This window comes from Carassius carassius, chromosome 15 (assembly GCF_963082965.1).
Source record: "Carassius carassius chromosome 15, fCarCar2.1, whole genome shotgun sequence".
Taxonomy (NCBI): Eukaryota; Metazoa; Chordata; class Actinopteri; order Cypriniformes; family Cyprinidae; genus Carassius; species Carassius carassius.
In genome coordinates, this window is record NC_081769.1 from 2,364,220 (window position 1) to 2,389,609 (window position 25,390).

General features: G+C 39.3%; 2 protein-coding genes across 3 annotated transcripts in view; both read right to left on the reverse strand.

The window, feature by feature from the left end:
- Positions 1-5,302: 5,302 nt before the first annotated feature.
- On the reverse strand, positions 5,303-18,854 carry soga3a (SOGA family member 3a). Of its 2 annotated transcripts, none has more exons than XM_059567226.1 (7): positions 18,726-18,854; positions 16,135-16,302; positions 12,867-13,121; positions 9,595-10,053; positions 9,242-9,321; positions 7,656-9,153; positions 5,303-5,996 (listed from the first exon to the last, which is right to left on the reverse strand). In XM_059567226.1, the coding sequence occupies exons 1-7, from the start codon at positions 18,852-18,854 to the stop codon at positions 5,802-5,804; spliced, it is 2,784 nt and encodes a 927-aa protein (XP_059423209.1). In that variant the 3' UTR covers positions 5,303-5,801. The 2 variants fall into 2 exon arrangements, with proteins under 2 accessions (XP_059423209.1, XP_059423208.1); XM_059567225.1 differs by lacking the exon at positions 18,726-18,854 and adding an exon at positions 16,401-17,254.
- Positions 18,855-18,908: 54 nt separating this feature from the next.
- LOC132157986 (protein SOGA3) overlaps positions 18,909-25,390 on the reverse strand; it is an 8,990-nt gene continuing 2,508 nt past the window's right edge. The window contains exons 2-7 of the mRNA XM_059567227.1: positions 25,294-25,390; positions 23,436-23,660; positions 23,087-23,245; positions 22,716-22,784; positions 20,006-21,193; positions 18,909-19,048 (exon numbers count right to left, since the gene is read on the reverse strand). The exon at positions 25,294-25,390 is cut by the window's right edge and continues 587 nt beyond it. Coding sequence (XP_059423210.1) covers positions 18,938-19,048; positions 20,006-21,193; positions 22,716-22,784; positions 23,087-23,245; positions 23,436-23,660; positions 25,294-25,390 — 1,849 coding nt within the window. The 3' untranslated portion in view covers positions 18,909-18,937. The remainder of the gene's footprint in view (positions 19,049-20,005; positions 21,194-22,715; positions 22,785-23,086; positions 23,246-23,435; positions 23,661-25,293) is intronic.

A 25,390-nucleotide genomic window follows, 5' to 3' on the forward strand; every position in this document is an offset into this window, starting at 1 on the left:
CATCTAGCAAATTAATTTCCATGCCTCAACAGTTAGTTGTTCCCATTACATTCTTCATGGATGTCCTCCATGGCCATGACAGGGTAGGACGAGCGCTCTGGAAGTTCGGCTGAGATGGGACGAGGCTCTGAAAGTTCAGCTGAGACGTGACGAGGCTCTGGAAGTTCAGCTGAGATGTGACGAGGCTCTGGTAGATCCGTGGTGATTTGACTGGGTTCAGGAATGTCAACTGTGGCTTGACTTCGTTCAGGAAGATCAACTGTGGCTTGACTTGACTCATGAAAGTTAATGGTGACCTGACCTTGTTCAGGAAGATCAACTGTGGCTTGACTTTGTTCAGGAAGATCAACTGTCACTTGACTTGACTCATAAAGATCATTGGTGACTTGACCTTGCTTCTGAAGATCATTGGTGACTTGACCTTGTTCCTGAAGATCATTGGTGACTTGACCTTGTTCCTGAAGATCATTGGTGAGTTGACCTTGCTCATGAATATCAAGAGTGACATGACTTGACACATGAGGTCTAACTGTGGTTTTGCTTGACTAATGGGTGTTAATGGTGACTTGACCTGACTCAGGGCGGTCAAATGGTGATCTGACTAGACTCTGGGAAATCAGTGGGGACCTGACTCGACTCTGGAGAGTTCATGATAACCGGACTCTCCAGTCTGGTTATCGACTCTGGAGGGTTCGACCGGACTCGACTCTGGAGGGTCCACGGGGACCTGACGCGACTCTGGAAAGTCGACTGGGATCTGACTCAAGGCTGGAAAGTCTCCTGTGGCTGCCATCTGGTGTAGTGGCGCTGGGCTGGCGGCCATCTTGTGTGGAGACACAGGCCTAGGGTCGGCCATCGTGTCTGGAGAAACAGGTGTTGCTGGGGTATCCCATTGAGGACAATGGTGTAGGTACCTGGTGAACCCCCAAAGGTCCAGGATCTCCAGCCCTTTCATCTCCCACTCAGGTACAGGGTTATCCAGGCAGGCGTTAAATAGGTCCTTCAGTGCCTCATCATTATATCCCAGCCCTACAGCCATCGTCCAAAAAATTTGAGCTAAACCACCCACCTCACTCCCCTTTTGACGGAGGGTGGTTAGGTTCAAGAGCCTCCCCCTCTGCTCCTCCATGCTGGCTGGGGAAAGGATACGAAATCCCACACTGCTGGATCTGGGTATGATGGAGTATTACGAATGCACACACAAAACGAGAGATCCAGTTGCAGTGTTTAATAGGGGAATCCAAAAATCAACATCCAAAACAGGCAAAAGGTCAAATACCGAAAAGCAGTCCAAAACAAGAAACACGAAAAACACTAGGGAACATGAGAAAGCGTGAAAATGGTGAAAGTGTGAACAGCTGAGTGCAATTAACAGGTGTGCAATTAACATTGATGAATGGTACAAAGGCTTGTGTGAAATGTAGTACCTGCAGTGGGGTGACTATGGGGAAGTGAGACCACTAGTGGACATCCACAGACCAGACACTGTGACAGAGAGAGATAGAATGAGTCAAGATAATAATAGCCTACTAGTTAATAATACTAGTAGAATAGTATAATGTTACATTTGAAAGGTAAGCTTCATTTTTTTGAATGAATGAAATAATGGAAGTAATAACAGCCACAGTTTTGAACATGTCTATTTTGACTCATCATTTGATCAGACAGACATATTTAACCAAAACTGAAATACAACTGAAACTTGACATTTATTTTCAAAATGATAATTAACATGGTCACGTTAATAACAATGTAACATACTAGCCTTTAAAACATGCATGTTTCTAAAGGAGGGACAGGAGCTGAATATCATGGTGTGGCAAAGATTCTCTAATTTCTTCAATTTTACTCAACAATAGTTTTACAGTATTGACCCCTGGTGTCTTGATTGCTCTGATCTGCTCGTTTCTTCTGAAAAACCAACCTGAGGAGTCTTGTGAGAGTATTTGCATTAACTCACATATCTTCATGCCATCCTGACAAAACACAACAATCATTATATCAGCTGGAAGCAGGGCATGTATTGGCATTCAGCGTGATGTTAAACTGTCAAATAATTTTGAATAAATTATGGGTAGGGTTAGGTTTAGGGGTTGGGTTTGGATTAAGTCTATATTTTTGGACAATAATGTTGATCCAGCAACATGTCTTAGCAAAGTCACGGCGACACACACAGTACACAGAGAGAGAAGACACATGCACACTCGCTTCTGCTTTAATCAAACTGTAGGTCACTACAATATAACACTTACAATGAATTAAATACACAATACTTTGTCTCTCTTGTAGGATCTTTTATATTGTTCTATTTTATTGCATGTATTTGGATGTTTTATACGAATAGTACTTGACCTGTCAACAACCACCTTGTCCAAATAAAGCTACTGCTATTTTGCACTGAGACTGTTGAAGAAAAATATATAAAAGCAGACGAAATACCCACCAAAGACACCGATAGGTCTTTTCAAATTATTTTTCTAAGAAATGCTTCAAATGAGCAGAAGGGGGCGCTGTTCCGCAATGCACTAACTGCAGAGACTATACAGCAGCTGAACTAGCAGTCACGAGTTTACGGACAGTACGATTTGAAAAGGTTTTTTTTTAAGAATTGTCTTCTGCTCACCAAGCCTGCATTCATTCATTTGATCCAAAATACAACATAAGCAGTGATATTGTGGATTTTTTTTTCTTTTTCTTTTTTATTATTACTAGTTTTGTGTTTGAATTTTTTTTTAAATGTTATTCGTTCCTCCAGTCTTCAGTGTCAAATGATCTTCAGAAATCATTCTAATATGACGATTTACTGCTCAAGAAACATTTATTTTTATTTTTATGGTTATCAATATTTAAAACAGCTGAGTACTTTTTTTTGGACTTTAATGAACAGAAAGATCCAGAGATCAGCGTTTATCTTAAATATAAACCTTTTGTAACTATACCATTCAAAAGCTTGGAGTCAGTATAATTATTATTATTATTTTAATTATAGAAAATTATATTTTTATATAGCAAGAATGCATTAAATTGATAGAAAATGATGATAAAGAAATTTATAATGTTACAAAAGATTTCTATTAACTGCTGTTCTTCTGAACTTTCTATTCATCAAAGAAACCTGAAAAAAAATCTACTCAGCTGTTTTTAACATAATAGTAATAAAAATAATTTTGCACTGCGAATCATCATATTATAATGATTTCTGAAGATCATGTGACACTGAAGACTGGAGGAATGATGCTGAAAATACAGCGGAGCATCACAGAAATAAATTACAGTTTTAAATATATTCAAATAGAAAACAGTTATTTTAAATGGTAAAAATATTTCTAAATTTTACTGTTTTTGTTGTATTGTATATCAAATAAATGCAGGCTTGGTGATCAGAAGAAAATTCTTTAAAAAAAACATAAAAAATCTTACAGTTCAATAACTTTTGGTAGTGTATATGCACATTTAATGAAGAATGCATAAAAGATATAACTATTAATCTTGTTAGTTGATTGTATAAGATGTTAATGACATGGCACTCTTGCATCACGTGTTTACTTTTTGAAGACCATAAACACGTCTTGGTTAATGGTACTGTAGCCTATTAATCATGTGCTACTTGGACGTTTCTGCAGTGAGATCAGGTCCTAAGACAACGAAGGGGGCTGTTTGATATGACAAAAATACTTTTATTTTTTGAATAAATTGACAGATCATAACTTTAACTTTTAGATGTGCACTTTTAGGTGTTTTAGGCTAGATGAAAATATCAACACTGACGATGTGTTTTTTTTTTTCGTCAGTGCCGACAGGAATAGCTGTACTCACCTTAACAACATCAGAACCATCAGATTCACGCTGTTGTGATTGGATACTGACTTTGTAAAGGGCTGAGACACGTAACCTTATCTGACCTCCCGGTGACCCAAAATAAGATCCTACAAACGCATTTCTCCACAACATCACTTCAAACTACACGTGGTTATTGTAATTTATGATTACAGTTTTATTTCTCATTCTGTATTCTATAGAGTTCTACATCACAGCCTGGCCGACATTACGGGTTTGAATTATTTATTAATATTTATAGGTTTACACCTTTAAGGTTTTGGGTTACACGTCACACCGTCAGCGCGGGACAGACTTCGCGCGTATTTTTATCTGGCGCCAAACAGACTTTCACGAATAGAGCCTCGTCGGAGGAGACAAACATAGCAAGAGTAAGCTGTCGTTACTAACGAATTCATTCCATCTTTACACACCTTTGAAAAAGAAAAAAAAAAAGATTGCATTTTTTAAGATGTTGACATTGACTAACTGTTTAGTAGTCTATCTCCACAGATTGTCGCCAGTTCAAGTAATACTTAAAATGTCATACATTAATGTACTCATGTATGTGTTATAAAGAACCTCTAACAAAAAATATACAATATATATATACCCTAACAATGTATGATGTACGTTATAACCAGAAACAATGGTACAATATAAAATGTTAGTCGAAGTACCCAAAAGAGTGCAGGAACAAACACGTGGAGCCTTTCTTTGACAGTCAAGTGTGGTCAGATTTCAGATTTCTCAGTGACAGGTCGACAGATGCTCCATCTTTCTATGTTGGGCCTCTGGCTTCCTGTCGGGGAAGATCATGTTTGAGTGAAGCGTAATAAATGTGGACCAGGATGAGCTGATTTGCGCCCGGGGAAGGGATCTTTGTCCTGAGGTTTTCTGACAGGATGCTGCAGCTGCGAAAACATCTTCTCACTTAAGTCTGTATGTGACTAAAGTCAGCCAGGTTGGAGTCTAAATGTCTACACTAGCTGACTAAAATAGTGTTTTAGATCCAGGAATGTGAGGTGCAAAGCATGTAAAATGAACTGTACTTTGGAGATAGTTTTCAAAATGGCATTTTAGGGGCACATTCAGCCCACATGGCTACTGGGAAAAGCAGGTTTAGTCCTCAGTGTATTGCTAGTGTGTGTGCCTTTAATCCAAAATAGTATTCTGCTTCTATTTACAAAATCGTAGATGTTGTAGACTGAGTTTTGACTTGCTGTGTTATTTCATGGTATCACATAGAAATAAGGTGAAATGTTTACCATTTTTACAGCCAAGGGTTAATGTTGTCAGTGTCCAATGTGTCTTCATTCATTCTCAAGATCATAAATACTGCTTCAAAGCAAGACATTTACTTAAACATAATAAAGTAATTTAATTAAATGTAAAAAAAAAGAAAAAAAAAAGAAAAACAACATCCAAAACACCAGTTCTGAAAAGACCAAATAGATTATGAATAAAACACAATTACATCAAGAAATGAGTGTCAATATTTTATTCTATAAATGCTGAATACAGTTTTATTTGTGATATTAATTATCAAGAGAAAGGACTGCAAAGGCATTGTCTAAATGATATGTCTCAGATCAGATAAGCATGTAAACGGAGCGTAGAATCCGTTCGTTTCTGTAATAACACAAGTCAGTGGTTTTGGTAAAGTTGGTAAAAGATATTCTCGATCAGACATCAGACCTCACACACATGAATCAAGGACAGAAAACAGGTCTACATTCGCAGCCTTAAAATATGACGACAGATTAATACTGGTTTAAGAAAACAAGTCACATTGTAAGTCACACTGGAAGAAATAAAATGTACACGTAAACCAGTATTTGAGAAAAAAAAATGAATAAAAAGGCAGTTTGATTTCATGGTTATAGAAATGTAAACAACAAAAGTGGACAGTCATTGTTGGCGTTGCACAGGTAATCGGGCAACATGTAGAGCTGTAAAGGCATTGTGCGTGATCTAAGGGCCGTTTAGATGACGGTCTCTGTGTGAAAGGTGGAGTGGGTGAGTGTTTGTCTCTGGGTGAAGACTGTGGGTGGTGGTGAAGGAGTTGATGCAGGTGATATGGACGAGCGGCTAGCCCAACGAGAGGGCAAACGTCTCTTTGCCGGACATGCAGGTCGTGAAAAGCTCTTCTTGATAGTTACAGAAGACTCTTTGCATTGCTGTTGAGACAAATATTTGTATGAAATCTCACTGGATTTAAATATTCTTGTCAACAGCACAATAACCTACATTAGCTCGGTGTGCTTTCATGTACAGATCTGTCTGTTACGATGTTTATATCATATAATATTCAAATAAAATTATACTTTGCATTAATAAAAGAGAAGCCTAATTGTACTTATTCAATACAATCTATGACACAAACCTATAGTCTATAATAGAACGAAATTATATATTAATTTAAATTGGGAAGCAAGCAGAGAAAACTTAATTTGATACAACATGATGATTTTTATAATTGAAAAAAAAAAATTGTTTCTTGTATTTTTCTTTCAATGCAATTGCATTCAAAGGCAATGGCTGAACTTTTCTCCTGCACATGTTCTCCATTTTAGAACAGAGTCAAAATAAAAGAACTGATTCAATCTCTCTAATGCTTTTCTGACTCATCTGACAATAATTTCGAGTCATTTTGTTGTTTTTTTACAAAGCAGGCAGTCCGTGCAGAGGACTAGTTTCACTAGACTCCTGGCCACGCTACATGTTTCTGTAATTACACCACATACCTTGGCCTTCTATAAAGAAACAGTTAATTGAGATTTTCTAAAGAGCTTGACATGAAAGATGCCAATTAAACATTGGTGCCACTAATTCTGTTTATTTCAAGCCTTAATCCAACAATAAGAAGCTTTTGGGCTTCTCGCTTTGAGCAATCTGCCAATATTTTCTGACAGAAATTCAACCTAAGGAATTTTAATTGTGTTGCTTAGATGGTTTTGTGGGAATGAGGTATTTTAACAATAAATTCTAAATATTTCCAGACTTTTTTTTTTTTTTTAATAATAATCAAAGCAATGTCTAACTGTTATTTAGCACTGAGAAAAATCTCAGATCACACACATTCACTAGTTACTGTGTGTAAGAGCACTTACAGAGACCTATTAACCTATTCATTTATGTCTAACGTAAAATATTTTAAATGAAAATTTGTGGTCTTAATATGTTTTATACAGCAATAATTTTTACCTGTATGGTCAAAGCTGAAGAAGTTTGCAACTGCTCCAGCACTCTTTAACCATGTGTAGATTCACAATACAACACAGGCTCTCAGACATTTTAGCAAATGCATTGGGAACAAAGTGACCTCTTGTATTGAATAAAATGCTACTTAAGAGAACTCACTTTTGACGTGTACGCTAGAAAAAGCAGAGTCAAATAGAGTCAAATAGAGTTTTGCACATGTACAAAAATGAAGTATAGCTTCTTTGGGCTTTAAAGTGAAAAAATAAAATCTGTCGTCATTTACTCACTCTCCACTGGACGGTAGCCACTGACTTCCATAGTATGAAAGAAAATACTTCGGAAGTCAATGGCTACCGTCAAATGTTTGGGTACCAGCTTTCTTCACAATATATTCTTTTGTGTTCAACAGAAGAAAGAAATTCATACAGGTTTAAGTATGTGTAAATGATGACAGAGTTTTCATGTTTGGATGAACTATCCCTTTAATGCACCGCACTCATCTACACTTGCACCTCATACACTTCTCCGGCGGAGTCATTTAGCATGTACTTGAATGTTTGCAGTTCGGGTGAAAGTGTGTGCTTTTGTGGCTTGAATGGCGTGGGTCTATGTTCGGGAGTGTCCGCAGTACTGACCTGCACTGTTACATGTGTCTCTTTTTGGGCTATGGCCTGGTGGTGCGTTGTGTGTGTTAGTCTCTGACTGGATCTAGGCTCATGTTTCATATCCAACATTTCCAAGAGGTCCACGAGGTCTTCCTTCTTCCCTGGACTGTGCTGTGACTGCTGATGCTGCTCCTGAGATCTCTCCAAATCCTCGTAATTTTTGAGAATCCTCTCAACAGCTCCATAGTTGGACCTAGACTCCATCGGACGAGGATAGGCTGCTAGAGTAGAAGGCTTCCATGGATTTTCATCTAGAATCCGAGACCTAGTGCAACACATGTCCTTTTTTGTCCGTTTGGGTTTTTTGTCTGCTTGCTGTTGGTCTGTACCAACGTCCAGAACTTTGCTGGAGCTTTCCAAATGGGTTTGCTGTTGTGGTGGACTTACACTCAGTTCAAAGTGTTTTTCTCCAACACTTGGGACAAGCTGGTCAACTGAAATTGGTGAAGCCGATAAACGCTTAGCTTCACTGTCTTGCTTTAGACTAAGTTCCTGCTGCAGAGATGAAGACGTTGTGACAAGGTCATTTGTTTCCTTCCTTCTTCCCTCCTCTTTCGGGCACTGTGCCACAAGATCCGAGAGCAAATCCTTCGGACTGTCTTCAACGTGCCTCGAAGGACTGTCTATACACATGTCCTTTGATATGACCTCTGGTAGACTGTGAAAAGAATCAGTGGATACAGTCATGGAAATGTCCTCATCACACCGAACGCCCATCCCTGCCTGGAAGAGCGCACGGTTGAACTCTGCAGTTTTCTTCTCAAGTCTCTCATTTCTGGGAGTAGCTGTAGCACTGGGATATGTCGAAATAAAGTCTAGCGATGCAACAGAATCTGTAGGCATGCTCATGGGATGATATGAACCCTTGTTTTGTTCATCTATTTGGTTTAGACTGCGATCTGAGGCTGCAGCTGCAATGTCCACATTTGAGAGACATCTCTTAACAGGAACATATCTGGATGACTTGTTGCTGCCAAACCTACTTCCATCGCAGGACCAGCGGCTCTGGCAGCAGCTGATATTGCACTGGGAATCGACAGGCATGGTGCAGGCTACATTCACTGAGTCTGTCAGAATATTCCCCTCATTTTCTTGAAGCATTGCTTCAAATTTTCGTACAATTGCGGGGCTAGTGTACTTTCTGTCTGGGTGGGCTCCTGGCTGTTGACACCCTTGCTCTGTACCAATGGACTCTATTTCTGAAACGGATGGACTGCTTAGGTACCAAGATGTGCTACGGGTCGGTACGGGTGGGGCTTGTTGTCTTATATTGTATTGCAGCTTAGCCTCACTTTGCTGCGATTCCATGTTATAACCTTCCCTATTCGTCCAGTATTGTTCATCCAGGGATTTAAGGTCTTCACTCATGTTTTTCAAGTACAAAACGGTGTCCTCCATTTCCAAATTGTCCTTTACCCTCTCCACCAACTCAGCCTCTCTTGGAAAAAACATTGACTCACTGCGGCTTCTAAGAAGGAAAACCAAACAAAGTGATTATAAAGCACTGATCTGATTTGTTTGTGATGTATGCAGCACCTGTGTGCACTGAAGTTTACCTCTTAATATCAGGCCACTTCTTTGTTTCATCCTGGTAGCTACAGAGTTCTTCACTTACACGAGCAATTTCCTTAAGTGCCTACAAAGTTGTTGATGAATAAAAGGACTTAGATGCAAACCTTAGATCTCAGACCAAAAAAATACTAAAGCACATCTCTAGCCCCCCATAGCAGCATTCTAACCTGGAATACAATGGATTTTAAGTAAATGTACTGTGGATTTACAGCTAGAGGTTTTGTGTTTCCATTATGGAATAGTTGGAAAAAATCTATAGCAAGAGTAAAACAGTAAATCCTGAAAGATGACCTAATATTCGTACAGCGTTAGAGTGGTATGAACAACAAAGTCTCACCGCATTTAGAGCAGGACTGTTCTTCTTTTTGTCACTTCCACAGCATATTTCCATGCTCTGAAATCGTTTGAAAGGGTTAAGGAGGTCATCTTGTCCAATGAAGCATGACTTGTTCCCTATTTTCTTTTTCAAACAGCTTTCCAGGATTTCCTCCAGCTCTGCAGTGTCTATAGCCTGTTGTTCAGCAGCACCTTGCTGATTTAATAGTTCACTTTGATCGCTGTTGCACTGGTCGCTGGATTCACTGGGGTGACTGAGTTGACTAGGTTGGGAGTCGATGCTGGCATTGCTTCGCCGGGTTAAAGCCTCAGAATATTCATTGCTCTGGGCATCTGAGTTATAGGTTACAGCACTCGACAACGTGCTGGCAGAACAAGAGCTGAGCCTAAGTGCATTGTGTCCATCAGTAATTGGTCTCAGAGAACTTCCTGCACGGTGGGACCTCACTTCATTGTACAACTAGAAAAGACAAAACAATTATGTAGTCCTTGGTCCATCTTCCAAAACTCATACATTTGTCATTTGACAAGAGCAGGGTTGTTCAATCCAGCCAACTGTCTGGAAGATTCTTATTAGTCTGAAGACCTTGATTAGCTGGTTCAGGTGTTTTTAATTAGGGTTGGAGCTAAACTCTGCAGTACAATGGTCCTCCAGGAGCAGGTTTGGACATCCCTGCAGTATAGCATTACGTTCGCAAAGGCAATATTGTGGGTTCAATTCTGATATAATGCATTTAAAGGCAGGGTAGGTAAAAAAATGTATAAAAAACTTTTTTTCCAAATTTGTTTAAACTTTATTTATATATCAATACATAATTAAAATGTAAGTACTCTGAAAAAGCAAGTATAAAAATCGAGTGACTGTAGACCTCTCACGACTGTTTTAAAGACAGCTCATTATTTCCATTCACTCCACCCCCTCCCTTCTGGGCTCCTTCCAAAGCCTCTACTATGGCTCGCTAAGTAATGTTATGTTAGTTATATTACGCAGCTACGTGTGCTAATGACACATGCTTCATGAAAAAAATATGTATGATAATACATATACAAAAAGAAAGATTTACCTGTCCGGCAGAAATAAAGCCATCAAGGAGTCACTTTTCAGCCCCTTGAGTTCCCTCAGTTCTCGCCATCGCTGGAAAGCCACGCCGATTTTAACTCGCGTTTTATTTCTTTGTTTATCCAAAGACTTTTTGTTCATTGCCTTTTCTTGTACTGTTACTGTCTTCCTTTTCTTGCCCGGTTTGCCTTCACTAACTGCATAGGCTGGTACTGTGAATTTTGCTTTGTGTTTCTCTGCCATTGTTTTGGTATTCCTAGGATCCGTGCCTGTTTAATCAAACGTGCTGTTTCCTCAAATCAAACGTGCACGCGCAAGTGGGCAGGTCATGTGTGGCAAAAGGGTGGTTGCCATGGTTGCGAGAGAGTGACAGTCGCCTAAGCCAATCCTATGTTTCGTCCCGAAATGGAAATAATGAGCTGTGTTTAATACAGATTAAAGGCAGGGTAGGTAATACATGTATAAACAACTTTCTTCCAAATTTGTTTAAACTTTCTATATATATCAATGCATAATTAAAATGTAAGTACTCTGATAAATAGAGTATAAAAATCGAGTGACTCTAGACCGTTTAATCTGTATTAAACACAGCTCATTATTTCCATTTCGGGACGAAACATAGGATTGGCTTAGGCGACTGTCACTCTCTCGCAACCATGGCAACCACCCTTTTGCCACACATGACCTGCCCACTTGCGCGTGCACGTTTGATTTGAGGAAACAGCACGTTTGATTAAACAGGCACGGATCCTAGGAATACCAAAACAATGGCAGAGAAACAGCAAGCAAAATTCACAGTACCAGCCTATGCAGTTAGTGAAGGCAAACCGGGCAAGAAAAGGAAGACAGTAACAGTACAAGAAAAGGCAATGAACAAAAAGTCTTTGGATAAACAAAGAAATAAAACGCGAGTTAAAATCGGCGTGGCTTTCCAGCGATGGCGAGAACTGAGGGAACTCAAGGGGCTGAAAAGTGACTCCTTGATGGCTTTATTTCTGCTGGACAGGTAAATCTTTCTTTTTGTATTTTGATCATACATATTTTTTTCATGAAGCATGTGTCATTAGCACACGTAGCTGCGTAATATAGCTAACATAACATTACTTAGCGAGCCATAGTAGAGGCTTTGGAAGGAGCCCAGAAGGGAGGGGGTGGAGTGAATGGAAATAATGAGCTGTCTTTAAAACAGTCGTGAGAGGTCTACAGTCACTCGATTTTTATACTTTCTTTTTCAGAGTACTTACATTTTAATTATGTATTGATATATAAATAAAGTTTAAACAAATTTGGAAAAAAAGTTTTTTATACATTTTTTTACCTACCCTGCCTTTAAACGGTCTAGAGTCACTCGATTTTTATACTCTTTTTATCAGAGTACTTACATTTTAATTATGCATTGATATATATAGAAAGTTTAAACAAATTTGGAAGAAAGTTGTTTATACATGTATTACCTACCCTGCCTTTAACTATAAAATATATACCATGAATATGGCGTCAATATCTTTGGATAAAGTGTCAAAGTGCCAAAATGCATATGTTACCCATTGCCTCGTTGAGTTTAGCTGCAGGCCTAATCAAAGATACTTGAGCAAGATAATCAAGGTGTTCAGAGTTACTTGTAACTAAAATTTCAAGTTTGAGCCAAGCTCTATATGCCAGTGGTCCTCCATAGCTGAATTAGAGGAATCCTGGTCTAGAGCTAAGCATTTGGAAGTTAAACTGTATGGGATTACACTTTGACACACTTGGATGGAAAAGAATGGATGGAAAAGGTTAGTTTATGGAAAGGTTCACAATTGGACCCAAGAAATACAGCTCAAATGGTAGAGAATAGAGCAATAGCAACACCTAGGTTCTCGGTTTGATTTTGAAGGATTGCCCATACTGATAAAATGCATAGCTTAAATGCACTTTTAATGAAACATCGGCCAAATGCATAAATGTTTGCTAACTTCAAGCTCTCAGCTTCTGTCTGACGATTGCCAGTCACCACCGAGCTAAACTTCCTTTGGCAGTCACTTGCAATTCCAAGGTTTATATAATGTGACTTCACCGCTTCCAATTTTAGGTGTTACCACTATACATCAAGGCTTACTTGCAGAGCTTTCATTTAGCATGGAAGTAAACAAGAGTACTTAGGGAATCAGTCTGAAACAAGACTCCGTTCTCTCAGCTGAGCTGAAGGGAGTGGCACACATCTGCAGACTCACCTCCTCAATCCTCCGCTGCATGTCCATGAGCTGACTCTCCCACTCCTTCCTCTCAGCCTCAAAGTGTTCCAGCAGCTCAGATTTCTCCTTCACCCAGCCCTTCTCACTGTTCTCCAGCCTGCAGCGGAGGTCCATGGCCGCGCTGTGAGTGTCTGCAAGCAGCTTCTTTTGTTCTGCTCTCTCCCGTTTCAGAGTGTCCCCTTGATCTAGACTCCTCACAGTGTCCACCACCAAACTATATCCCCGGGCTTCTAACTGTGGAGGAAGAGAGGCAGGGCTTTGCTGACCACCAAATAGGAATCAGTGTGTAGGATAGTTGTACAGAGAAAAGCAAGCATCTGAACATGGCATCTGGCATTAAGGGAAACCTATTACCAACAGGATGAAATGGACGTTTAGTCCTTACCAAGGCCTCATTGGATGCCCAGCCTAAGCCTACTCACACAAACAGCTCAGACTAGTGCCGAGAGTTTTGCATGTAATGGAGAAGCCACGTCGGTATGCTGACCCCCCGATGATCCTGGAGAGAGAGCTCACTAGACCGCAGACACTAAAACCATATTTGTCACTGAGCTTGATTGAACTCTGCAGCTGACAGATGCTGTTGATGTCATAGAGACCTACATATCATTTTGTTTATGATTTTTTTTTCATGCTATACACTACAGTTTAAACGTATTTTAAGAACACTTTTAGCTAGGATGCATTCAATTGGTCAAAAGTGTGAGCAAAGGCATTTATAATGTTGCAAAAGCTTTCTATTTCAGATAAATGCCGTTATTTTGCTCTATTCATCAAAGAATCCTGAAAATAAAATGCATCACAGTTTCGACAAAAACATGAAGCAGCATGACTGTTTCCAGCATTGATAATAATCATAAATGTTTCTTGAGCAGTAAATCATCATATTACACTGATTTCTGATCATGTGACACTGAAGACTGGAGGAATGATGCTGAAAATACAGCTGTGCATCACAGAAATTAATTACAGTTTAACATTCACATAGAAAATAGTTATTTTAAATTGTAATAATATTTCCCAACATTACTGCTTTAACTGTATTTTTAATCAAATAAATGCAGCTTTGCTGAGCATAATAAATATTTCAAGAACATAAAAAAAAAAGTTTGTACCCACCCCAAACTTTCAAATGGTAGTGTACATCAAAAATCTCTTCTGAACATATGAAGATGCCACTATTCTCCCAAACCCAACAAAACTGGACCTCTTAAAAGAGATGAGAACTCAGTTGTGATGTTTTAAAGTCTTGCTTTGGACTAAACCTGCATGCTTCACTATCTGTGCAACCGCCAAGACAGAAATAGGTGAATCTTATTTATGCTTCTCATAGCAACGAACCAGAGTGAAGCAGTGTTTGTATAAACAGTGCGCTCCTATATCACTAAAATGTGCTGGCACACGGTCTAAGATCCTATGCGTTCTCCTGGGTGTGCTAGCAGTCTGTGTTTACAAGCAGAGGGCATGTGAGACACTGATGTGCCATGTATCCAGAGTTAACAGAGGTTGGGTGCGGTTGAAGTTTTAAAACTAAAATATAATGGCCGCGGTTGCTGTGTGCTCTGTGTCTGGGTAACAATGTCACAAAAAAAGCTCTCTATTTATAGACGGCAAGACCAATCCTTTAGCATCTCACATTCCTGAGGGTGGGGCCTAGAGGAACTCATCTCAGTTTTAAAGATCACAAATATGCTGGCACATACCCTGCTGTGCGGTAAACCTACGAAATCCACCTGGACAAAAGTATGTGCTGTGGTAGGATGTGGACGGCAAAGAAAACTAGTTTTTACAGTTTAGCCTGACCCCTCCCTGAATTCTGTTCTCTGCACCAACTAATACTTTGGGTGGATTTGTGTGGCTAAACCCAGATTGTTTTCTGAACTCAAACAAGTGCAGTTCATCTCAAGATACGGCATCACACAAGCATTCAAAGCTCCTCTACTCTTCATCTCATGTGCAGTACTGTCTGTGCTACTGCAATGCACTAAGGTGAAAACTAATCAGAAGTGGGTGCTATTTTTAGTCCGGTAACAGTTTCCACATATTACTCCTACATCTTATCATTAAATGTCAAATTACTTTTTTGTTCTTTGTCTAATAGCTGGTCTTGTGCGGCTGCTTACCCACAAAGCTGCTGTTGACAGGATATATTTGCACTTGATAGGGTTTGTGTTACACAAAGCCTATACAATCTCTGAGTTATGCTTAATGACAAGCATTTGAAAAGCAACAAATAATTAAAGCATGCATTATCTGTGTGCATTATCTACATGCCAGATGAGACGGTTGTCCTTTTTAGCATTTAATTTTTTTTTACAAAAACATACGTTTTTTTTCCATAAATGTCTAATTCTGTATTTATTTATTTATTATTTTATTGATGTGCTTTCATTTTGTTTATTGAATGACATGTTATTTGTGTTTCTGTCGGCCAAAACTAACATTTAAAGAGATTTTTTTTTAAATCTGAATTGGTTTGTGTTTATTACCTAATATTTATTTCCTACAATAGCTCTATCGCATATTAGCCGGGTTTCCATTTAAAGTTGCGAATTTAACTTCTGCGCAAAATTGCAATATCGCACAAAACATTCGCGAACAAGCAGCGGTTCCATCCAACGGAACAAACTCGTTCCTGATAAACTAGAACTATACATCACTAAGAAAAGTAGGAGAAGCTACTGAATCAAATGATTTTCATATAAATAACTTGCGCCTCAGCGCGAGCAGACGAAACACAATGAATGCAATCGTTTCTTTCGGAGGTGGATGCTGCTGTTTGGCAACGCAGTCGTTTAAGACATTTATACAGAAATACTTTGACGACAGACTTTGCTCAGTCGTTTCAGAACGAGCTTAACATCATAAAGATGCTGTGAACGACATCGGTCCGCTGATAGTCAAGTTATCTCCGTCTCGTAGCGCAAAGACACGTGGCTTTCTCGATGCGCGTGGAGGAATTTATTCAGGTAAATGTTTCCATTGTAGTTAATGAACATTTTTTCCCTATTGGATAAAACGTTTATACTACTCAAATGTGCGGATAAGTTTTTTTATGTACATTTTTTATGAATTTTCTTTGCGTAGTTTTTATGCGATATTCCAAAATGCGCATACAAATACGTGGATTGAAAGGCAGATACTTTGTACAGAAACTGACTTTCACCCCGAACAACACTCACTGGCGTGTCTTGGACTGCTATCAAAGACCTATCAATATATCACAAAGAGGTGTGCATTTTCATACCTGAGTAATGCGGCTTTTCAGCTCGGACCTCTCCAGATCCCACGCGCATCGATCCTTCAAGTATTGCAGCTCCAGCTCACTCCGTTTACTCTCTTCACGCTTCACCCCCGACTGCACCTCCTCTAAAACACACTTCAGATCCAACAGTATCCTCCTGTTCTCTCCACCCTGCAAATACAACGCAGAATAATACAGACGACTTTAATTGCACACCGTTGCCTGGTCAAATCCACTCAGTCATGTGGCATGCATGCATCCGTTTGTACTTGTATATCAGCCACTTGTCTCAAAAGCATTTCCTTCTCCATTCTCCACTCCTCCTTCTCCTGATCGAAGCGCTTCTTTAATTCCTCGAGTTTCTTTTTCGTGCGCGTGTGTGGCTCGTGACTCGGAGTTTGTCCTCCGGTCGCATCGGATGCAGCAGCAGCTGAAGGTCCAGGTGGAAGCTCCAGAAGGTTGCTCGGGAAAGACCGAACCCTTGCGGGACTCTGGAGCTGCTTACCGGGCCTCTCCAGACGCGAGCACGGGACAAACTCCCAGCCTTGCGCCTTGCTCACAAACCCGCTCGATCCATTTCCAAACGCATTCCACATCTTTCAGTCACAACGAAACACGAATCACAGCCTCTTAACTATTTGCAGTCCGCTTATAACACACACTTAATTCTTCATTAACCGAACCCAGCCATCTCTGCCCTCTCCTCCGAGGCCCAGGCTGCGCTCTCTGCGCCGCGCGCGCTTGTTGCTTCCATGTCAATAAAAGACGAGGTCAACCGGTCATTCTCTGGCGCCGACTTCAGTTAAAATAGTATCGTCCTCTCAGTCTATAAATTCTCAGTCTACCTTATTTTATCCTTAATGAAATAATCTAGTGAACTGCAGAATGAAGCGGTCCATTAGCTCACTCTGCTTCAGACTGAAAACGACACCGATATACTCAAGAGTCAAGGGCCCAAAATACTCAGATCACTGATGTAAGAGTCCACATGTATTTTTACCTCTGTCACTAGGCCTGTCTGTTGGACAGGAGTCATTCAGAATCATATGCACAGGGAAACTTCAACTTATGCATTAACACCTTACAGTAATTTTTCGGTTTACAGTAGGCTATGACCATAACGTAATAGTAAAAATGGGTAACACTTTATTCTGACAGTCCACTTTAGATATTCTACTAACAGTAAGTAACTCTGCAGCTACATGTCAACCAGCAGTCATTAGAGTATCAGTAGACTGTCTGCTTAATATCTTCTAACACTTTATTTTGATGAGTCCACCACATACAACATACTGACTATGAGAAACGTTTCATGTCAACTTATTCTACTAACCCTAAACCGAACAGTCTACTCTGAGAGTCAGCAGACATGTAGTTGGAAAGTTACTTAGTAAAACACTACGAATATGGTATGCATCCATATCTTAGTTAAATATATTTTTTAAACTGCAATATTACACTGTTTGTTCAATATATTTTTCCATTTATTTTCTAATCAGAATTAACAAGTACCATTTTATTCAAGTTCATCAACATATGGTGGCGACTGACTTTGCTCTATTTTAAAATGTGGCCTAAACTTACAGTTTCAGATGTTTAAAAAAAACTGTAAAATAAAAAGAAATGTAAAAAAAATGTAAATATAAATATGTCAATATGAATAAACATGAAGTATGCCATTTTTGCGCCACCGAACAGGATAGTAAGTAAAATAAAACAGCTTTCCAAATTCGCTACCATCAACAAGAACACTACTGCACCAACCAGTCGAGTCAGATTAGAGGCTCGCTCAAAACTAATGGGGGAATTTTCCAAGCAACACGTGCAAATATGATAACTCTCCAGAAGATTAGACTATGAATGGCTTACTTATCACCCTGATTAGATCACACTAACAAAGTTACATTTCAAAGGTTAGGTCAGGTAGAAAAGATCCTAAAAATAAAAACCACACATATTCACTTTTAGAGTCTTTTTTAGACTTTTCACTAGAAAAACAAGAAAAAAATGCCACATTTTGGAGTAGTGCACACATTTGTGTTATTTTTAATGAGTATGAAAGAAGAAAATAAAACATAAATCAGTGTAAAGCAGCTCATCAACCTTTAAAACAAAATGTGATATATATACACACAGCACTCATTCTTTATTTTGAAAGTGCAGTCTTCTTAATAAAGGTTTTACATGGGTTTTACATCCTGATGTCAGATGGTGATTTGGTTCTTTAGAAAATCATCTAAGCACTGGAGCATCAGAGAAGGGCTTCACTTTGTCCTGTTAACAGATTATACTTATTACCAATACACTTATCACCTAAAATCAAACATTTTAAATCTCCAAATAACCAACTGGGTTCTTGAAGGAACAAGGAGAATATAAATAAGATAAAATGCTGCAGAAATCAGTGACTCGTTATTTTTCTAATGTACAATGCACACATTTGTATTATTATTGTTTGCTAGACAATTTTTACAGTCAATAAAAATACGTTTTCATGTTCTGTATGAATATTCAGATAATAAGCACTTAATGCAAAAGCATGATTTAAATGCTATTAATTGTAACACGCTAATGAAATACACAAAAATACTCACCAAATATATGCAATCTGAAGCGCAGCTGTCATCGCTGTTTTTGAATGGAAGCGTGTGTTTGTTTGAGTGACTGTATTCTGTGCCTGAAATGATGATCACTTCCTGTGCCTTCCGTAACCTTAATGACATGTCCAAAATCAAAATGATAAATCAAGAAAGCAGAAAAAAAGGAAAAAGGGAGAAAGCAACAAAACTAAACTAAAAACAAAAGTTTACAGAACAAAGAAAAGAGTGAAGAGAAAGACTAGTTTGAAAATAGTGGCATATGATAAAGATGAAAATAAGACAAGGATGAGAATAAGCAAAATGATAGGTTGAAACATCTATGTGGATATCGAAATGGAGGAGGAAATATAAGAGAGAAAGGAACCGTGAGTCTAAAGAGAAGCAGAACAGTCAAATATCCATTACATATGTTCAAGATTAGAAAATATCAAATTTATCCAAGCAACAAACCATACGAAATTAAAGGAAAAGTCCATATTTACTCACCCTTGTTCCAAACCCATATGCTGTTTTAGTTAGAGACCAATTCTCCCTATTAACTAGTCAATTATTAGCATGCATATTGGCTGTTTATTAGTACTTTTAAAGGAAAGATTAAGTTTTTATTCTGCATGACCATATTCTAGATCCTTTAATCCTTAAACCCCACACCTACACCTTACAACTACCTTAATGACTATTAATAAATATCAATTTAAGATTTTATTGAGGCAAACATCAGTTAATTGTGAGAATGGGTTCCCAAACTAAAGATTAACCACTGGATTTATTCATCTTTGCTTACTTTAAGAGTTAACAAATGTTTATGCAGTTTTTTTTATATCATGCATTTTCTGAAGTCAGAAGATGGCCTTATCTGACAAACAGACCAAAATGGAAGCCATTATTTTTTTTTAATTCTCTATTCTCCACCATAGCTGTCCAATCAAAAGGCTATATTCAATGTCAATGACATCCGCAAACATGCAATATGCGAACAATATCACTGAGGTCAGACCTGATGCTAGATTTCATTTCATGGCAGAATGCAAGGATTTGCAGTCAATATAAACTACTTAAATTCAATTCATAAAACTCCTTGAAAATGAATATGAATACTCAAGTTAGTCATTTGTAGTGTGATTGTAATGCGATGAAAATAAACCTGTAGTATTATTCTAAAAAAAAAAAAAATCCATTCAAAGCCAGAATGCATGAGAATTGGTAAATAATGACTGAATGTTAATTTCAGACCAAATATTGCTTTAAACAGACTTGGGTTTATTCACACTTACTGACAGAGGCTCTTCAGTTTCTCGGTCTTCTGGTTTCGGGACTTCCAGGCGGTCGATGAAGTTCTGCAGCTCCTTCCTGAAGGCTTTCATCTGAGCATTGATGCGGTAGAGCAGCTCGTGCTCTCGTATCCGACCGCCCTCGTCATCCTCATCCATTCTTCCAAACAGCTCTCCGTTGGTGGCGTAAACACGAGCCTCTGCGATGATGGTGCTGGTATCAGCGATGAGTCTTTCGATGGTCCTGCTCAATCTCTCCGCCTCCATGCGGATATCCATCATCTGCTGGCGGTCTCTGAAACCTCTGGATAAATAACGTCCCTCTGGGGTGTAAAGAGAGCGAGTGGGAGTCAGGCACCGGATGTTGAGGACCTCATCAGAGTCACTTTCTCCGCCGACGGGACCCTCACGTTTGCGATGCGGCGTGAGACGAGAGCAGTCATCGTCGCTTTCCCTGCGGCCGCAGTCGCTCTCTGCGTCGCTGTCTCTCGGGCTGCTGCGGATGCCAAGGTGAGACGCCAGATCGTAGCGCTGCATGTTGGACAGCAGCACACGGTTTTCATACTGCAGCTGCATCACTTTCCCACTCAGTTCGTTGATCTGTAGCCTAGCGGCTTTCAGCTCTTCCTGCAGGGCTTCAACTTTTGCCCCATCGACTGCTCCACTGCTAAAGCGCGATCCCTCGTGTGACCCGGCCTTGTATTTGAGCTTGTTGAGCTCGTTGGTCATCTTCTTATTCTGCTCTTCCACGTCAGCCAAGCTGCGGCGCAGGAGCTCAGCCTCGTCCTCCACCAACTGAAGCTGCTGCCGGAGTTCGGAGAGCGCCGCGCTCTGCTCTCTGGACGAGGGGTCCATCGTCCCTCCAGACAGCTCATCCCCGCGCATATCCTCCAGCTCCGCCTTCAGCCCACGGTTTTCCACTTCCAGCTCCACGATTTTGCGGCCTAATATATTGGCTTCTTCTTCCACCAGCCGCAGACGCAGCTTCAGCTCGGACTCTCTGGTGGTTGGAGGACCTCCAGCTTCACCTTTGGGGAGAGGACTGTCTACATCACCGTAAAAGGAGCGGTACTTCTGCAACTCCTGCTCTAAACGGTCCTTCTCTTTGTCTATCTTAGCCATTTTCTTCCGCATTAAGATAGCCTCCTCTTTGATGAAGGCCAACTGGCATTTCAGATCTTCATTTTCCTCCTATGGAAGAAAACATGGTTTTGAAATGGTGTTTAATTTACTTTCAAATTGTCCATGTGTCAATGCAAACCAAAAAGTGCTATGCTCATTTACATTTACGCATTTGGCAGACACTTTTATCCTAAGCTACCTACACTCGGTGCTGCCAAGTCTGAGGTTTTCCCATGGAATTGGGCTACTTTAGCCACGGGTTGTTTTTCATGTGTGGGGGTTTAAGCAAACCCAATAATGTGATATTTACCCCCTCGAAACTGCGATTGAGCTAGTTTTGGGCTAGGTTTGAGTAGCAATTGGGCAGGTTTTGTTGTGAAAACCTGGCAACCCTGCCTACACTGCATCCAAGGTCAGCATTGCCAGATTGGAATGATTTCCGCCCAAATTAGCCATTTTTTTTATTTGATTGTGCTGGCTAAAATTGCTTGTGTTGTGTGGGAAAAATCTGGGCTGGTTTGGGATCAATTTGGTGGGATTTGATAATTATCTATTACAAGTAACATGAGTTACTTAATTAGATTACTTTTCAAAGTACGTAACCAGTAATGCATTACTTTTAATTTACAAGAAAAAAGAAAATTTAAAAGAAACAAGAAAAAAGAAAAAGTTACTTCTTCAAATAAGTAAGGCCAGTCACTTTACTTTCCAATTTATTCAATGACAGCTCCCATGTCCCATGTTGAGAGAGATTGGGAGTAGGATCAGAGACAGAGATATTTCCTTCAGCTCGAGGCTTATTCATTTCACTTTTAGTGTGAAAGAGACTTTACAGACGCCAAAAACATAACCTTGGTTTTTTTGTTTTTCAAAATGTAAAGAAAAAAAATTGACAGGCCCAGCCCAGGTAACAAAGTAACACAAAATTAACGTAATGCATTACTTTCCTTTAAAGTGACTAAATTATGCAAATAGTTACTTTTTAATGGAGTAATGCATTATTGTTATACATTTTAAATTTACATTTTAAAGGCAAACTGGTTACCACCAAACCCTTAGTGTCCAGATATGCTAAAGTGGCATAAATATAGGTTGTGGCTACAGTAATATAAGTTTAAGTAAGTTTGTACTACAAAGTGGGAGAGTGAACCCAACTTTTGTTCTTTTTGAAGTTAAAGCGCAGCATGAAGGTAAGAATATTATTATTGTTGTTGTTGTTAATATTTTTAAACATGAATGAGACACATTTTCAGCACTTTTGGTGTGTGCATGACCCAAAACGTTAGCTTGTTGCACTAATTATGTTGCTTAATCTGATCACTTTTACTGATCACTTATCTTCATTTGAATTGGCTTGATTTTGCTGTTGAAAACGATGCATGTGTGTTTCCAAGAGTTAAGGTCTGTTAATGTCTGTGAACGTTTTGGGCTGGAAATCATCAACCTGGTGTGGCAACACTTATCAAGGTACACATGTTGTCAATCCTTGCATTCCCTGGGAATCAAACCCATGACCTTGGCTTTGCTACAGCACCAAGCTCTACTGTTTGAGCAACAGAAAGGCTCTGGATGCAAACAGCAGTGCTCTTACCTCTGATGGGGTTTGAGGAGTCCTCTTCTCTGATTTCTGTGCATCTTTTCCTCTTCGTTTCAGAGAAAGCTGACAGAAATATGATTGCATGTTCATAATTTGCAATATATTGGATAGAAAGTATCTGTATACTCAAAACAAATGATGCTTGACGTGTCTGTGCATATGTTAAATGAGTATAGGGAGCATATTACAAGAAAATACAATGACAGTCTCTCTGCTTAAAAATGTCATACTTAATTCAGTTATCAGTATTTGTAATTTTAATCCTAGCAATTGAGTGAAAATTGGTTAATTATATACCTTTTTTTTTTTTTCATTGCACTGCCAGTGGCTTAGTTTGTCATCTGGATACTTCCAGACACTCTCACCTCTTTGGTCTTTTCCAGCTCATTTTGTAAAGCCTGTTTGGTCACCTCCACTTCAATCAGCTGTTGCCTCAGTCTTTCATTCTCTTCTTCTGTTTTCGTTCGCTTCTCCTCCACATTCTCCAGTTCGTTGTGCAGACGCACAGACACATCCTTGGCCACCTGAAAGAGGAATTAACTCTTTAGAGATGTTGTCTTTTTACGGTCACTGTCTCATTCATTGTTGATTGTGGTTTTTAGTCTTTTTTGACACTAGTTTCCACAGTCTGGCAGCAAAGTGAAGAATGTCATATCTGAGCTGTGCATTATTTGTTTACATGCATTATAGTTTGCCTTGAGGATCTGACTCTACCTTTAGGTCTTGCTCCAGGCTCCTCAGCAGTTCTCCGTCAAATTCACCGGTTTCTGCGTATCGCATTCTCTTCCTCTCTGCCTTTCGCAGGCGATACTGAAGGATTCGGCAGTTCTTATGGGCTCTCTCCAGTTCACGCCGCATGTCCTGCAATTGACAGGCGTCTTCCTCGTAGAACGTGTCCCTCATCTCATCCATCTCTGCTCGCATTTCTTCAATTTCATGCTAATAAATCACAAGTTCACGTCAGTCCAGTTTGCACACAAAAATATGCATAACTATATTCAATACGCATAGTGTTATGTTGGTCAGTGACAGATAATGGTGGAACATTAAAAAAAATCGTTAAATTGCCAATGTTTGCAGTGTTCCCAAATGGCTTTGATCAACAGATGTCACTAGCGTGCTGTCACTCTTGCATTGCGCATATTTCTAAGCTTATTTGCATAAAAACAATTAACTATAAGCCTGTGATTAAAATATAAACACTGCAGTCATCAATAAAATCAATCAAATAAAAAGTTTTAGTCTATTTCAAGCACTGACTTTCAAAAACAACCTGTTTGACGTGAAATATGTTGTTGTTTTTTTCCATTATTTATGGGCTATGTGTGTACAGCTCGGCAAGGGTCTGGAATTTAAGGAGTCCTTGGGGCAAAAATGCCACCAAATTGGACAAATATGCCCGGTACAATTAAACTAAATCTATTAGGTGTGTCACCAATAACATAAAAATTTAATTAAAAGAGTCTATTGCGGCATTAAATTTAGATCTGCTAATGATGCATCAAATTATGCGTTTTTACAGTGTTGCGCAATATATCCAATCACACATGTTTCTGTTGAGCTTATGAATGCAATGGCCAATCAGAGGTGTTCAGATGAGTCATCGCTGAAACAAGTTGTGACTGTTGCTGACTGAACTCTAAACTCTGCTGAATTCTCTCATCATACACAACAAAGTAGAAATGTACATACGATATAAGTAAGAGATTCATTTGACATTGTAGCCAGCTTTACTGATTATAACGGGGGAGCTTTTGAGCATGCTTAAACTCACACTAGACTGAAGTCAGTCATGTTCTTTGATAACGTTCTTTGCTTGCGTTGTTTGAATAACCGTGGAAATGAAAGCGTTATAATTTGTAACTTACAATGTTTTTATTAAATTATGATCATGTTACATACCAATTCAGACGTATTAAAACTATTTTGAGACATGACGCCCATATCTGGTATTTATGGAAGCTTTTATACGCCACTTAAAAATAATAATTGGACAGAATTAGTCAGAATTATCTATGAGATATAAACTCACAATTGCGAGAGTAAAAATTCACAAAGTCACAAAGCTTGTTTTATTTTTATTCAGTCAGTAAGCCTACCCTGTGTGCTTGCCTAAAAGACGAGGTTATGATGTGCGAGTTAATAGGATTACACTAACATTAGGCAAATTTTAGCCTTACCCTGGAGTTGGTTAAACCTCCCCCAATGCGGGCTACAATAGAAATAATTAGGGAATAAATAAAAACAGTTAGCAATATACCGTTATCAGCATATGTTGAAGTAGATTTATCTCTCGTCTTCTCTGAGAGACAATATGTGCACCAGATGCTGAAGACTCCATCATTCTGTTTTCACTTTCAACAACTGACTGAGATTAAGACGTTCACCGACATAATGCAAAGTGTGTACTTTGCTTAGGCCTATGGGATATCATTAGCTTGCCTTCATGGTTTAAAACGGAATTATTTCCAACATTGTGACAAAAGCAATTACCCCCCCATCCCCCGAACCATGACTTTGTTGTATCGAACCGAACCATGAATTCTGTGAACGTTAAACCCCTACATCCTACCTTCAGGTATTCGTTCTCGTCCTCCAGTCTCTCGATCTCCTCCTGCAGCTCCAGGTTTGGTGGAGGAGAGGCCTCTGAGGGCCGGTTTGTGTCGGCG